Here is a 16,289-nt window from a genome sequence, read left to right on the forward strand (position 1 = left end):
CAGAGTATTTTAATTATTCCTGGAGCCTTCTGCAGTTCAGTGACATGTCCTAAAACCTCCCTGGCGTTATAATCTACCACAGTGCCGTATGGAAAATACCCACATTTATACATCTAAATGAATTTACGTGAACTTGAGAACCATGAAGCTTCCTGAAGTCACTGGAGGTTAGGTGGTATGTCAGCAAACAGGTTAGGAATTACTTGCTAGGCATGTGGGAGACGTCCCAACTTAACAAGAAATCAATGCCAGTAAGATGTCTATGGTTTGTGGATATTTTCTGAAAATGGCAGAAGGATGGGATCTCACATCTTTTTCACAGGGTTCATCACTCTGATGCCTGGCTGGCATCCAGAGAAGCCAAGCTTCTAAGATAGGAACACTGGCACTACACGAATGAAGGATTTAACTAATCACGGCAAACCACTGTCCTCCAGGAAGCATTCCTCCTAACATAGTGCTTAAAAATACTGTTTGAATCTCCCTGAAGGGACTTTAATAGTATTACTTAGAAAAGAATCAAAAGCACTGTATGGATACTTAACATTCATTTAATTCACATCTGTGTTGGACACGTACTTAGATGGTAAAAAAATCTAAATATCAAGTAAATTCTCACAAAGAACTTGAGTAGGAAAAGCCCCCAAATTTAGTAAGCTATCAATTCATACTGGAAAACAAAGTATTTTTCCCCTGATATGGAGTCCAATAAAGCAGCAAAGATGCGATGTGACTTTCAGCTAGGAATCTATGATGCTGCCTTCCCAGCTTCCACTTCAGAGTGTCCTTGTCTCATCTAACTCGCAGGCCATCAAAGATACACGCATACGTTGGGGGAAAATCCCCTCAAATGTCCCCCCATAGGCAAGACATGGTTGGGAGCAAATAAGTATACCTCCCAGAAGAGAAGAGTCTTCTAAGCTGGTGTGTTCATTAGTGCCTTTAAGCAGCTGCATGGTGTAACCAAAGTAACAACCACAAGTGATGGTGCCTGAGAATACACTCTGGAAAAGTCTGAAATATTTCAGCTAAATCTTTTGTTAATCACACAGAATGTCATCACCTACATCAGTGCTTCGCAACCCTGGGTATAGATTAATATTATCTGATTAGTTTTCAAAAAAAGTACCGAGGCCTTGAGTTCATAGGGCACTAAATTTTTCCTAAGTAGGTGTCCAGGTGGATGCTGGTCGGTCAGGGGGCCATGATGCTAAGCCATGGTGAGTCTGACAATGAAGCAGATTTGTTAACAGGGGGCTTTCTTGGTGTGGATATTTGAAAAGCTCATGGCAGTTTTTCAACAGGTGCCAAGTGTTGAGGGATCTGATTCTTAGCGAGCCCAATGACACTCCCCAAAGAATCAATTTTCTATTATTTAACAGGTCCTGACTGGTGGTAAAGAACCTGCCTGCCAATGCAGGAGACGTAAGAGATACAGGTTCCCCTGGGTGGGGAAGATCCCCTGGAGGCAACCCACTCCAGTATTCTTGCCTGGACAATTCCAAGGACAGAGGAACTTGGTAGGCTACAGTCCATAGGGTCGCAAAGAGTCAAGACACGACGGAATCACTATTTAGGGCAGTGACATACAACGGATCTTTGTTTTTGCAGTGATGAAAACATGTGTATCTGTGCAGTCCAATGTAGTAGCACCCAGCACCTGCGGCTCCTGAGTACTCAAAATGTGGCCAGTGTTCCCAGGGAACTGAACTGTAGTTAATTTCATAAAGTTGCCATTAGTAGCTGTGATGCTGAACAATGCAGGCTGAGAAGAGCCCATTGTTACTCTACTGATTTGAAATACCTCTTGTATTATCTAGTGAATTTCCATATAAACGGAGATCTGTTTTTGGACTCTCTTCTCTGTTCCATTAGGCTATCTACCTATTATTCCCAGCCAACTGTGATAGTTTTATAATGTGGAAAATCTCAGATGAACTTTAGAACGATTTTATCAAGCTCATAAATATCATGAAAATTTAAGTAAGAGTGCATCAAATTTAGAGACTAATTTGTAGAGAACAGATATTTTGTCAAGTCTTTTCTTCCAGAAATACGTTATGTCTATTTTTCAGTCCTTAGTTTGTATTTCGGCCATGTTTCACATAGCTTCCTGTGCTTTTCTTGCTAAGTCTATTCTCAAAGCATCCACAGTTTTTGTTATTATTGCAATTAGGATTTTTTCCCCCATTACATTTTTGATGTGCTTTGCTGGTTTGAGAGAAAGCTAATTTCCAGAGGATCAGCCTTTCTAACTCAATCTTCAGAGTGTAGATATGTAAAGTATATTTATCCATTCCACAATCTCCTTTTCAGTGCCCAGCTAAAACTCTGTATTTGCTAACCTCTTTTGCAGTTATGGGTGGCAGAAGTCACTGAGTGGGGCTACTAGGGAAACTTTAGAACTGCCTTAGGAGGAAGAATGTCTTTTTTCCCCTGGCTCTGATTCTTCCTGGAACCAGGACATGATGACTGGAATTCCAGCAGCACCATACTGAGGATGATGGGAGCAGAAAGAAAGAAGAATCCTGAGTCCCTGGTGACTTCTTTTAAATGAAAACATAACCCCCATTTGTTTAAGCCACAAAGGACTGCAGTAGAATTCCTGTTATAGTAATATTGAAATATATACAGCATTAGTGTTATGGGAAATTTTCTTGCTGATTTCCAGGTAGACAGCTTAGAAGTCTTTTACTCTTCTCTTTGTATATATATTTTCATTTACCAAAATCCTGACCAAAAAAGAAACATTTTACCAGCAATTCTTACCTATTTGTAATGCTTTTTTAGTACATCACTGCAACTTGAATACACATTCTTTCTCCTGGGCTCAAATCTTGGAGTAGCAGTGTTAAAAGGCATGCGGGAATTTCAGTCAAACAGAAAGCTACTATGTTGGCACTCAGGGACAGTTTCAGCTGCCTGCTTATAATTTATTAGAGGGACACTTCCTAAAGTTCTAAGCCCAGTATGTTTCTGAAGCTACAGGGTCACTTAAATGTTAACTAGCAATAACAGGAAATACTGGAAACAAAACAGAAAATAGCATTTGTGTTTGGAACTTTGAGAGTAGGTCCAGTTGACACATTTAAAATCTTTACAGCAATCCTATAAAAGCAGGAACTATTATAATCTCCAATTTTAAGAATTAAGATTCAGAAATTAACTTGCCTAAAGTTGCAACCTAGAAAGTGGCCAGGCAGCATTAGCCCAACCTTTTCTGTCCTATATCATAGTAGACAACAGATAAAAGCAGACATGAGGTTATAAGAGCAGCTGGTGGAAGCAGACAGCAAGGAGGAGTGAGAGCTGGAAGCAAAGCACAGAACAGAAGATAATTAGAAAAGCAGAGTGGTTGAGCCTTTCATTATAGCCCCAAAAAGTATTATAAAATTCCACAGTTCTTAAAGATATTTCAACATAACACTTTCATACGCTCTGAAGATACAAGCTGCCTAACTGGAGAAGGCTAACTCAGTGTCATGCGATTGGTAAACCTGCCACTTCTCAACACTTCAAGGCCATCTCACTGCTGGCGTCACACGCCGCTCTTCCTGCACCAGGTGCTGCGCTGTCAGAGCAGAGCACACTCCCACACACTGTTAACAGATCTGAGGCATTTCTGTACCTCGAGCAGTCTGCTCTACTAAGAGTCAGGAGAACGGGGTTCAGGCCCCAGATCAGCCATTATGTCAAGATGCGATCAGGACAAGCCACTTACCTTCTCTGAAGACTGAAACTCAGGCTCTTGGTCTGTAAAATGAGGTCTGAGCTAACGTGCTACTGTAGAATTTTATGATTCCACAAGATTACATTATATTTGATATTATTCTACTTATTAAGACATGGACTTTTAAAAACAGGCTGAGGTAAAAAATAATTAAGAAAATGCTGGTGCCTGGTAGGGTAAACTTAAGTAGTCTGCAAATCCCTTTCAGTGGAACATTCGATATGCTATATACAATGATACACTGTTACTCTACTATTCCATACCCCAACTATTAAGATAATAAATTGATTAAAAGATGTATTTTAAATAAATTAATGGATAACGATTTATAATTTTTGTCAGTCAATAAAAATATTTTGGGTAAATTATAAAATTACAAGGTTGCCTGTAGATCAGTTTATTGGCTGGTTTTGGCACATGATACAAAATATGCTCTCCCCGCAAGAAAAAAGAAAATAAACCAAAAAAGGCAGTAAGTCTCTTCTCTGAATAGTAAATGGCCTGGGTTTTACTTATGTATTTGCTTTTAAAAACTCATTCTTTTATTCATTGCCCTAACATTCTTCTGTGGTAAAGACTGTTGAAGAATCTGTGCTACTAACTCATCAAGTAATTTGCTAATCCTAAATTGATTGCTAACATGATACCAAACCACCTCCTTTTCTATAAAAACCGTAGTTAACACATATTGAGTACATTTATTTGCCCAACACTATTACAAGTATTTTATATGCCTTGTTTCAATCCAGTGAAGTAGAAAGTACTACTAAATTCACTTTATAAATGAGAAAACTGAAGTAGAAGGTTTTAAATAACTTGCCCAAGGTCACACTTGTGAGTAGTGAAATGAGAGTTAAAATCCAGGTAGTTCAATCCAAAGTTTATCCCCATAACCACTATGCTATACCTCCTGCCTTTTTCATTCTGTCCTCAGTTTGAATATGTACTTTTAGAGGACAATGAACAAATCTTAGGTGTATTCCCAGTGCCTGGAACGCTTCCTGAGTTAGCAAATTGCCTGCGATAAGATACGTACTCAGTATGTCTGTAACCGAACCTAAACTTCATCTTACAATGATAAAACTCATCAATCAGAAATGCAGTAAACTAAAGAAAGTATGCTTCTGTTCTTCATATAAATTATGTTCTGTTTAGTGCTCCAGAGGCCACATGAAAACGGAACTGCAGTGCCGAGGATGGGTAGGATCATGGGACACTGAGCTTGAAACCTGAGAGATACCCTTCCATTCCTGACTCACTTTATCTTAAAAAAGCATTATTTTCTAAGGATTTCCTAAGGAAGTAGCTTTGATATCAGAAACTGCATTAAAACTAGCAGTTAGAGAGAGACAAGTATTAAACTTTCATCAAAGAAGAAATCTTTCTAGAACTTCAAGTGCACTGCAAAATTCTGCTGTCAGGCAATGTCAATTTTCAAAGAGAAAGACCGAAGTTCAATCTCCCAAGTTTAAAGGTGATACATCAATGCAAACATTTAACTCTTTTTACAAAGTAAAATCTTCCAACAATTTTATAGGCCAATTTATTCCCCTTTACTACTTACAGTGCACTTTCCATGTCTGCTATACTTTCTTCCATTTTCTGAGACTGCATAGAGGTAAATGAAGTTGTCATGAGATCCTACAGCCAGGAGGGTGCCATCTAGAATGAAACAGGAAAAAATGTCGAATAGAGAAATACACTGACAGGTTTATTTACAATCACTTTACTGGACCGATACCAAATGATATTTTACAAATGTTGTTAAATCTCATAAATTAATTATTATTTGGTGTTTAATGAATGACTCCTTCCATCACTAAACATACTTGAAAACCAAACGGTCATCTAGTCAAGTGCACAATCCCTTCCTGGAAATGCTCCATGGGCCTTGGACTCGGACCTTAGCTTCTTCTCCTTCTAGTTAGCTACAGACTAGGCCCAAGGAGGTTAACCTGGTTTTATAGGTTTAAGTATACAGGATTCATATAGCAAGCAGAGCGTACAACTGCTCATTTCAACCGGGGACACGTGATCTCTCCAGTTACGGGGTAGGTTCTCTTGGGAAGGGACAGCATTCTCTTCTATCATCTCCTCCGCTGTACTCACATAACAGACGGTCAATAAAGTTCATTTGATCTTGGGGTTTTAAATGCTAAATTTGAGCAGTTATTTGCTATTATAGCACTGAAAAAAGCCAAAGTAAAACAGAAAAGGTAACCTTTTCTTCTTCAGAATAACTCTTGCCAAGCTTATAGCTCAAAGCAAATACTTTTCCTTCCTTGTTCAACACAGAGAAGAGCGTTCTCGGCTTCCTTTGAAATGTCTTAGAAGCCATCAAAAAGATCATTTCGATTTCACGCTGATTCAACAACTACTGGAATACATTTCTGAATATAAGAAAATGTCACTTGAACTGTGTGGATTAAAACCATATTAATACAGGGAAAAAGGTGTTGGGAACTTAATAAACATTCTGAATAAAATAGAAAAGAATTACTCAAAGTAGCTAAATGAATTGATCACATTCTTATAGTGAGTTGCTGGGTATTTTATCTAATTAACAAACCAATCATTCCTATGTAAACAGTGAAAGGCAAACTAGAGATTTTTTTAAAGAACTTGAAGGGCCTATAAAATTTGTATTCTTTGGATATTATTACAATTTGTTTTATATCCTCTTATATATGAAGAAAAGATTGCTAAATTTATTAACATTCAGCCTAATACCTATTGAAAATTCTAAGTAGGTGTAGTTCAAAAAAGAAAGATATTTGATTGCTCTATATCCTGCTTTCAACTGCAAATGCAGTTTTAACAGTTTGTTCTAAATTTATGTTTGCTTGATGATTTAGAATACTGTTTAACTTTAGCAGATCTTTTGCAGTTTCCTACAGCAGAATTGAACCTACTGTTGGGGAAACATATTCAATACTTAGCAACTGTAGAGAGCAGAGAATGAAGTAGTCAGCATTACTGGAAGTGAAAATACATAGTGACTGAGAAAAGCCGTAAATGCCCCCTGGAGTGGAGTAAACCTGCCTACCTACTGAGTAGCGCATCACCGAGAGCTGCTCATTCCCGTCTGTGTGGATAGAAACCAGATCTCTGGTTTCTGCATCCAGAACAAACCACCTGTTAAGAAGTAGAAAATCAAAAGTTTCCTCAGACATTAGCATTTATCGAAAAAAAAAAAAAAAATGGCTGCTGACTTTTTTCTCCTTTTAAAAAGAAATTTTAATAATGCCCTAAAGCTGGATATGTTACCCTTTTCTAATGAAGGATGAATTTATTTTGCAAAATGTTACTAGATGCAATATACTTATACATATGGGCCTAGGCATGTTCTCATTTCTATTTAGGTATTCACTGAATGCCAAGGGTGTCTCTTTGAGAGGCACTGTCCAAATGGAAAATGACAAGATGATCAATGTTTTTGGAAATTACACTAGAGCCAGGGAAAAGGAAATGAGCTAATTAAAACAAAGCACAGGATTCATGTTGATGTATGGCAAAACCAATACAATACTGTAAAGTAATCAGCCTCCAATTAAAATAAATAAATTTATATTTAAAAATAATTATATTAAAAAACAAAGCACAATTAAGTGCTAATCTCACCGATGGTGACTACGTATAGCAGAGGAACTCAGAAGGAGAATGAATAGCATAGAAACTGAATAGCCTAAGAATGAACAGGCATAGGAAGACCTTTAGGGAGGATGTATCAGTAGAACATGGCTGAGCTGCACACTGAGGGTGAGTTACAGGCAGTTCATGCAGGAGGAGGGACAGCTGCACTGCCTTGGAGGTAGAAGCAGCATGGATAGCACGATGGCGGGAGGGAAAGGCAGAAGGCCATTCATTTGGTGAGATTTCAAAGGGACCAGCAGGGGGCACTCCACCTCTCCAATAACCCCAACACCAGCTGAGCAACCTCTTCAGCTCTCTGAAAAGCAGTTTTTCTATCACATTTATAGGAAGAGTCAAAATGTAAAAGGCCTCTTGATAGGTAAAACAATGACTTACACCCAACTACATAGTAAGTGACTCTCATCAGACCCTTTTCTAAGAGCAGGGTGAGATACGGGGTACAAAGCAAAGACTGGGAACTAAGAAAGGACAACTAAAGGACAGATCCAGGAGAGGAGCAGGCTACAGACAGCAGGCACAGTTAGCTGCAGGAGCTCAGAGTCGAGACTGCCTGGCTCAGATCAGGCACTAAATAAATATTTACAGAATGGACAAATGAACAAATATAAAATGTCTTGAACATGACAGATGCTGTTTTAGTAAGAATTATGTAACTGAAACGCAGTGTGTAGGAAGAAATGGTTGGAGTGGAAAGAATGGGACAAAATTAGAAAAATAAAATCACTATCTTAATTTCATAGAACTGAATGGGACAAATGAGCAGCAAGTTCTTAATTACTCAGATGGGAAAAGTTCCACTAAATTCAATAGCAGGAGTCATGACGACAGCTCCTTTAATCTTGAAGCATTATAATAAATATCTGAGAAGAGACCACTATTCCTTCAAATAACTTGTGAGTTATGGGTTGAAATTTCTAGGTACTAACCTAATTAATAATTCTGCTTTTTACTCAGGTAAGAGAAACAGTTTCTATTTGTAAATATCCAAGTTTATGAAAAGCCAATCAGCAGGAAACTGGCACTTTGAAGCCCTGGGCTCATGGTTTGATCATTTCTACTTCAAAAGGTGCATAAGGAACGTACTTTATTGCAATTGGACAGTACGCAGAGATTATAGGTTTCTTCTGAGAATATAATTCATTCATCAATTTTTACAGCTGCCACCGTGAAACTACTCTTTAGCCAAGAAATGCCAAAGCTGATGCCAAGTGAGGGAACAAATTATAATTCCTTCTCAGAGTAAAGGAACAAAATATTATCAACTTAAGAGTGAACAGACATGCCTGAACAACAATGAGACACAACACTGCTCTGTGGGCTTTAAGTTTTTAATGAGTTTATGTAAACACTTCACTATACTTTCTTAGGCATTTAAAATTACCAATTTTTACTTTGAAGAAGCCTTGACTGATATTGTTTCCAGTTCAATCTTCCTAGGAAAACTGAAAACAATTTTACTGCTCTGAAAACTCTCCTTTTTTTTTTAAAGTGAATTTCCTGGTGGTCCAGCGGTTAGGACTCTGTACTTCCACTGCAGGGGGGAATGGGTCTGATTCCTGGTTACGGAACTATGATCCCACATGGTAAAAAAAAAAAAAAAAGTAATAAGAAAACCTCCAGAATGTTTGTTGGTATACAATATGTAGAACCTAAAACTGAGTTATTTACTGGTAAGAGATGGTAGCTCTCAAAAAAGAAACAAACAATAACAATTAAAAAACAAACAAAACAAACAGAAAACCCTCTGGTTACTTTTCCTATTTCTTTAATTGCACATGTGCGCACCTAGTCGCTCAGTTGTATCTGACTCTTTGCAACCCCCTGGACTGTAGCCTGTCAGACTCCTCAGTCCACGAGGATTCTCCAGGCAAGAATACTAGAGTGGGTTGCTATGCCTTTCTCCAGGGGAACTTCCAGACTCAGTAATCAAACTGGGATCTTCTGCATTGCAGGGGGATTCTTTACCAGCTGAGCTATGTGGGAAGCTATCAGAGACTAATTCTTTCACTTGTAGCGAGTAATTTTTTAGTAATAATTAAAATAACTTTGTTGTGAAAACTATACAGCAATAATTTTAAGGCTCCCACCCTTTTCAGTGCATGAATTTACATTCTACCTTCAGAAAAGACTTTCTAGCTCAGGACCTCTATCCTTAACGAGAGTATGGAGAAGTAAAGGAAGTTTTCTACAAATAAGTAATTTAAGTTTTCACTGTGCTGAATTGGACTCTCATTCTAATCTAGAGCATATATACTGGAACCAAGCTTCTGCTTCAAAGAATCATTATGGGGCTCTATGTGGCCTAAAGGATCTTTCTAAATGGAACTGCTCAGCATCAGAGGTGGGAAATCTTTGACCATATACTTAAACTAATCTGACTGTGAGTCAAATAACCACACACACTACCACCATAATTTGATGACTTAAAAAAACCACACACACACACACACACACACACACACACACACACACACACACACTGATTTCTTTAGTGGCATAAGGAGAATCATAAGATTTCAGAGCTGGAAAGTATCACATGTTCAAGTCCCTAAATGAATCTATATCTGTTCATAAAATGCATTAAAAAATATTCATCATCATATAAAGTGTATCCTCTGGGTGGCAGGTTTGTAACTTTTTCCCAACTGCTTTTATAATCATGAAGGATCATGAAGTTTCAGAGCAGGGAGTAATCACTGAGGATGTGGGGGTGGTTTAGGATTTCATCATATCAAATGTAGTAAGAATCAGGTGGAAAGGAATAGGTAAGAAAGGACAGAAAGGGTTGAGGTGTATCTGAAGGACAACAACTTAACTACTCTGGCTGGAATGGTGAGGGAAAGATTTTTAATGGGCTTTAAATGCCAGGCTAGAGAAGTTTGGATTCCACTGTTTAGCTATCAAGAGGCCTTTAAGGAATGTTCTATTTCAGTTAGTTCATAGTTTCTTGCGTTGGCTCAATCCACTTCCTCTGGCTGATATGAGCTCCTAACTCTTCACTGCCTTCTTAAGATCTCAGAACTCCTACAAGGCAGGACTAGCTCCACCTCCTTTGTGAGGTGCTCTCTGACGACTTAGGTTCACAGTAATTTCTCTGTTGATCTTCAAGTATTACTGCTTGTTTATTCAAGTAATACAAGATCAATATGCAAGAAGCAGTTGTATTTATATATACCAGCAATGAATATTCTAAAAATGAAATTGAGAAAACAATTTCATTCAAAATGGCATCAAGAAAATGAAACACTGGTACAATTTAACAAATGTGCAAATTTGTACCCTAAAAACTAAAAACATCTTTGAATAAAATTGAAGACCTAAATAAATGGAAAAACACCTGTTCATAAATTGGAAGGCTTAATATTGTTAAAACAGTGACATATTTAAATTGGTCTATAAAGAAGAAAACAATCCTTATCAAGGCTTCTTTGCAGAAACTGACAAGCTGATCTTAAAATTCGCATAGAATTCAAGGAATCCTGAATACCTAAAACCATCCTGAAAAAGAACAAAGTTGGAGGACTTGCATTTCCCAATTCAAATCATAATGCAAAGCTATAATAATCAAGACCAGTATTGCATAGGATGAACATAGAGATCAATGAAATATAAGTGAGAATCCAGACTGAAACCTAATTATGGTCAACTGATTTTCAACAAGGGTTTCAAGTCTTCACTGCGGGAAGAAAAGTCTTTTCAAGAAACAGTGCTGAAAAAACAAAACAAAACAGTGCTGCAACACTGGGTATCCACAAGCAAAAGAATGAGGTTGAATATCTATACAAAGATTAACTCAAAATAAATCAAGATCTCAAGGTAAGAGCTAACACTATAAAATTCTTAGAAGAAAATATCGTAGTAAATGTTTAGGGCCGAGAGAAAGAACAGATAAATGGGAAAGTATAAAAATTTTACACTTTAATGCAATAAAATCTACCATTAAGAAATTTAAAAGAGGGACTCCCACTAGCAGTCCAGTGGTTAGGGCTCTGCCTTACAATGCAGGGGACCTGTTTTTGAGCCCTGGTTGGGGAACTAAGATCTCACATGCTGGGGGGCAACTAAGCCTGCACACCATGCCAACAACTAGGGAGACCACCCGCTGTAATGAATGGTCCTGGGTGCCACAACTAAGACCCGACACAGGCAAATAAATATTAGAAAAAGAAAGAAAGAAAGTGAAAAGACCACTGGAATGAGAGAAAATACTTGCAAGTCATACATCTGATGAGGTACTTTATCCAGAATATATAAAGAGCCCTTACAACTAAGAATAAAAAGACAAATCAATTCAAAGATAGGCACAGGATATGAACAAATATATCTCTAAAGAGGCTATACATACATAACTAATAAACACATGAAAAAGATACTCAACATCATTAGCCATCAGAGAAACACAAACTGAAACAATGAAAAAGCACTCCACAGCCATTAGGAGAGCTATAGTCAACACACACACAGGCAATGACAACTGCTGGCAAGGATGTAGAGAAATTGGAACCCTCATAGTTTATTGGCAGAACTGTAAAATGGTATAGCTGTTGTGGAGAACAATGCGGAAGCTCCTTAAAATGTTTTAAACATAGTTCACTCTACTCCTTGGTGTATACCCAAGAGAAGAGAAAACATTTGTCCACATGAAAGCTTGTATATGACTGCTTACAGCAGCACTACTCACAGCAGCCATAAAACGGAAAGATTAATTCAGATGGTAACAGCCATACAATGGGATGTTTGGTGACAAAAGGAATGAAATGCTGATACATGCTGTACAACATGCACGAACCTTCAAAACATGTTACGTGAAAGAAACTAGCCACAAATCACAATTATACGACCGTATTTATATGAAATGCCCAGAATAGGCAAACCTACAGAAATAGAAGGTAGACCAGTCACTCAGGGCTGGAAGTGGGTGGGGGTAATGAGCAATGACTGCTATAGTGTACATCCTTTCAGGGTTAATGAAAGTGTTCTGAAAGTAGCTTGTGATGAAAGTTCCACAACGCTGCGAACTTCTTGAAAACTACTGCACTGTATACTTTAAAAGGGTGAATTTTAAGGTATATGAATGCTATCTAATAAAGCTATTAAAAAGACTCTTTACTATTAATATATAAGGAATAGCAATGTTAAGGAAACAGTACGTCCACATAGGGCCATGCATTTCATTTTTTCCCTTAGAAATTGTATTCATAATATAATCTTTTAAAATGATTTATCATTGTGATAATTTATCTATACTTGTGCTTACTTCTTGATTACAAGTAGAAGATTTCTAGATAGGGACATGAACACATCTTTAAACATGTTGCTAGTCACCTTTTCTGGATCATGAACAATTTGGATAATGTGCTGTATTAAACTTAAAAAAATTCTTGCCCTCAGTGTGATTTTTTGCAGGCTTAGGGCCAGTGATAATAATCTGAATGGTTACATTGAGGAATTTTGTTTTAGACAATAGAGCCAAGTGTTCACAGACTTATGCAAAAAAATAATAACAAATAAGAAAAGTTCTCTAAGAATCAAAGGCAGGAAAATGAACACTGATAACTACATCTCCTCTAGATTTTAAATAATCCCCAACTCTACACTAGAAAGAATTAACTGACAGCACTTTTGAGTTATATCACTCTCACTCATAAGGTTTTTCCTACTCACAACTCCAAGAGGCTTAGCTAAGTCACTTACATTAAGCAACTTTTCCTTTTAAATTTGTTAATGATGATTTCACAGTTATACTAAATGTTAGAAAGTAACTTCAGTAAGTTTCATCAGATCTGCTTGTCATGAAAAACTGGGGCTCTGAATGTACATGCATCCAATGAAGGGGCTGAGTCTTAATGATTCAAGTCCTTCTAGCACTTACTACTTCACTCAGTGCTGAACTCACTGCACACAGTAAATGCTTTTAAAACACTATGTCAGACAGTGATTCAACCTTCAAAGATAAACTTTCCTTGTAACATTTCTAAGTAATAGTACAAACACTATAAGAACATCTCAAAAGAGTACTGGTGGAATCCTGGAAAGAGACAAGCTTTAAAACCATATGGAACTCGAATCATATAGAACCTGAGTTAAATCCCAGCTCAAGCACAAGTGACTCATGTGACTTGGGTCTTGGGCTTCCTGCTTGAGCAAAGGAGATATTAATGAACATTTTGTTGCATTCTTGTTAAAATGCAACGAACAAAAGGTACAATATGAAAATAATTTAGTACAACGTGTGTCATCAGACGGTGAAAAAATGGTAGTTCTTATTCCTACTGTTTCATTGATATTAGCATTTGTAATATCTGTTCAGCTGCCCCCAAAATAGATCTGAAGTAAACTCTTTTGTGGTTTCCTGAAAACCAGTTCACCACTGTAGTTTAGGAGATTCTTATATGCTCAAGAAATACATTTTTGGTAAAACAGAAAATAAATTTCCTCCAAATTCTACAAAGTGGCCTGCCATATGCCTGTTTAGTCCAAGCAACAATCTATTACTGCCATGTATTTTGAGGGAATCTGAGATAGGAAACCCATCTATATTTGCAAGTTATCACCAATTACGCTCCCAAGCAGCCTAATTCTAAAATTCCACTATTTCAGAACCACTCAAATAACATCTCTAATTACATACCCACATTCAAAGTTTATCTTTACCTTAAAGACCTGTTCTCCCATGATTCTGAGCACTATAAATGAGGATTTTGAAAATGTTTCGATTTTTCAGAGGTATTAACTTGTATCTAACAGCCAAAGGGGAAAACTTGATTTAAAAAAAAAAAAAAAACCTCTAAATGGCTAAATTTAGTTAGAATTAAGTAAAGTGGAATTAAATAAACGGTCTAGTCAAAGCTATGGTTTTTCCAGTAGTCATGTATGGATGTGAGAGTTGGACTATAAAGAAAGCTGAGTGCCGAAGAATTGATGCTTTTCAACTGTGGTGTTGGAGAAGACTCCTGAGAGTCCATCTCTTGGACTGCAAGGAGATCAACCAGTCCATCCTAAAGGAAATCAGTCCTGAATATTTACTGGAAGGACTGATGCTGAAGCTGACGCTCCAATACTTCGGCCACCTGATGTGACGAGCTGACTTATTTGAAAAGACCCTGATGGTGGCAAAGACTGAGGACAGGCGGAAAAGGGGACGACAGAGGATGATATGGTTGGATGGCATCACTGACTTGATGGACATGAGTTTGAGTAAGCTCTGAGAGTTGGTGATAGACAGGAAGCCTGCGTGCTACAGTCCATGGGGACACAAAGAGTTGGACACGACTGAGTGACTGAACTAAACTGAAATAAACGGGATGATCTGAAATATTTGTTACAGTCATAGAAACATACCTTTATTATTTACCTGTGTAGCATTTAAGAAGGAAAAAAGCTATAGCTCAAACAAAAGCTCAACTGGGTTATTTCAGATTCGATTTCCTTCCCTTTTTAAAGATAACGAGGACAGAAGTTTTCTGATACCGCAGAAAATGTCACAAGAGAGGGTCAAGTTTGCTGAACTGCCACCTTCCTTAGTGAAGCCTACCCTGACCTCCCCATAGCATTTTGTAACTGTACCCTCCAGATCCCTCTTCCTAGGCTCAACCCTCCCCCATCATAGCTCTTCATTTTTCTAACTTAATTAGTTAATAACTAACTTAATTAGTTAAGGTTTATTTTTTTATTCTGCCTCCACCCCTGACACACATTAAAGTGTGAACTCCGTGGGAGCAAGGATTTTTGCTTTGTACTGTGATGTAGCCTGAACTCTTGCAATTGGGTCTAACAAACAGTAGGTCCTTAACAACAAAATTACTTAGTGATTAAATGAGTATACATAACAGAAAAGAGCAAAAAGTATAAAACTGTGCCACTTAAAAGATCAATTCTCCAGATCAGATAGAGAACATTCCTGAATAATGGTTAAACATCCCACCACTTAAGATTACTCAGCTCACATTTCCCTTAAAGACCCTACCTGCCTGAGTGCGTTCCTATGGCCACCACTGTGCCACTTGGATGAAAATCTGCACAGTGTCCTGGTTCCTAGAAGAGAGACAGACAGCTGTTGGGGAGTACACGAGAAAGTCTCCCTAGATCTATGGGAAGAGTGGCAAAACATTTGAAAATAACTTGTTTCACATAAACATGGAATCTCAATCAACTTTACTATAGCCAATGGGAATACCACACAGACATAAGAGGAAAAAGAACTTCAGAGCAGGAAGGGGACATGCTGGCAGAGTGGTAGGGGGAAAGGACCGCCAGCTTGCAGCTAGGCAGTGGAACAATAATAAGGATAACAACAAACATCTGTACAGTTCTTTAGAGGCTACAAAGAACATGCATACACCTTTTAGGCTAGAAAAGGTGAATATCTGGGTGGGGTAGGGAGAAAATACAGTAAGAGACCAACTCAAAAAGAAGACAGTAGAATCTGTTAGTGAGCAGTACTTACTGAACCCAACTGCCCCACCACCAGCGGCCCAAACATTTCCATAACAATTAACGCTCCATAAAGATGTGAAATATTCTTGATTTTTACTATTGAACCTGACAGAAAAGTTGAGCTTCTGTCCTGTTAACTTGCTTCTTTGGAGTGGGTTCATGATGTACTTTGTAACTAAACACTCTTCCCCCTTATCCCTTCCTCTTTATTGAACTATAGCAATAAACTTGGTTTTAACCAATACTGAATCCTTTTTGCTTTGCTGCTACCAACTGCCAGTTTTGGGGAGTTTCTGTGGGGAAACTATAATCGCATTTTGCTTTACTCACGTCTACCAGCCTGGTCCATTCCAGCCTGTGTTCCACGGAGTTCCACATGCACACCTGTCTGTCCTGAGCACAAGTCAAGAGCAAGTCTTTGAAGGGATGTGTGGCAAGACCCCAAAGCTCATCTGTATGACCCTGAAAA

General features: G+C 37.9%; 1 protein-coding gene across 13 annotated transcripts in view; it reads right to left on the bottom strand.

Annotated features, from left to right (window-relative positions):
- The window catches only part of EML4 (EMAP like 4), a 149,200-nt gene that overhangs the window by 9,054 nt on the left and 123,857 nt on the right, over positions 1-16,289 (bottom strand). For all 13 annotated transcript variants that reach the window (XM_060412231.1, XM_060412229.1, XM_042246251.2 and 10 more), the window contains 4 exons: positions 16,151-16,282; positions 15,351-15,418; positions 6,777-6,865; positions 5,295-5,392 (listed from right to left, as the gene is read on the bottom strand). In XM_060412231.1, coding sequence (XP_060268214.1) covers positions 5,295-5,392; positions 6,777-6,865; positions 15,351-15,418; positions 16,151-16,282 — 387 coding nt within the window. The remainder of the gene's footprint in view (positions 1-5,294; positions 5,393-6,776; positions 6,866-15,350; positions 15,419-16,150; positions 16,283-16,289) is intronic.

This window comes from Ovis aries, chromosome 3, assembly GCF_016772045.2.
Source record: "Ovis aries strain OAR_USU_Benz2616 breed Rambouillet chromosome 3, ARS-UI_Ramb_v3.0, whole genome shotgun sequence".
In the NCBI taxonomy this organism is placed as follows: Eukaryota; Metazoa; Chordata; class Mammalia; order Artiodactyla; family Bovidae; genus Ovis; species Ovis aries.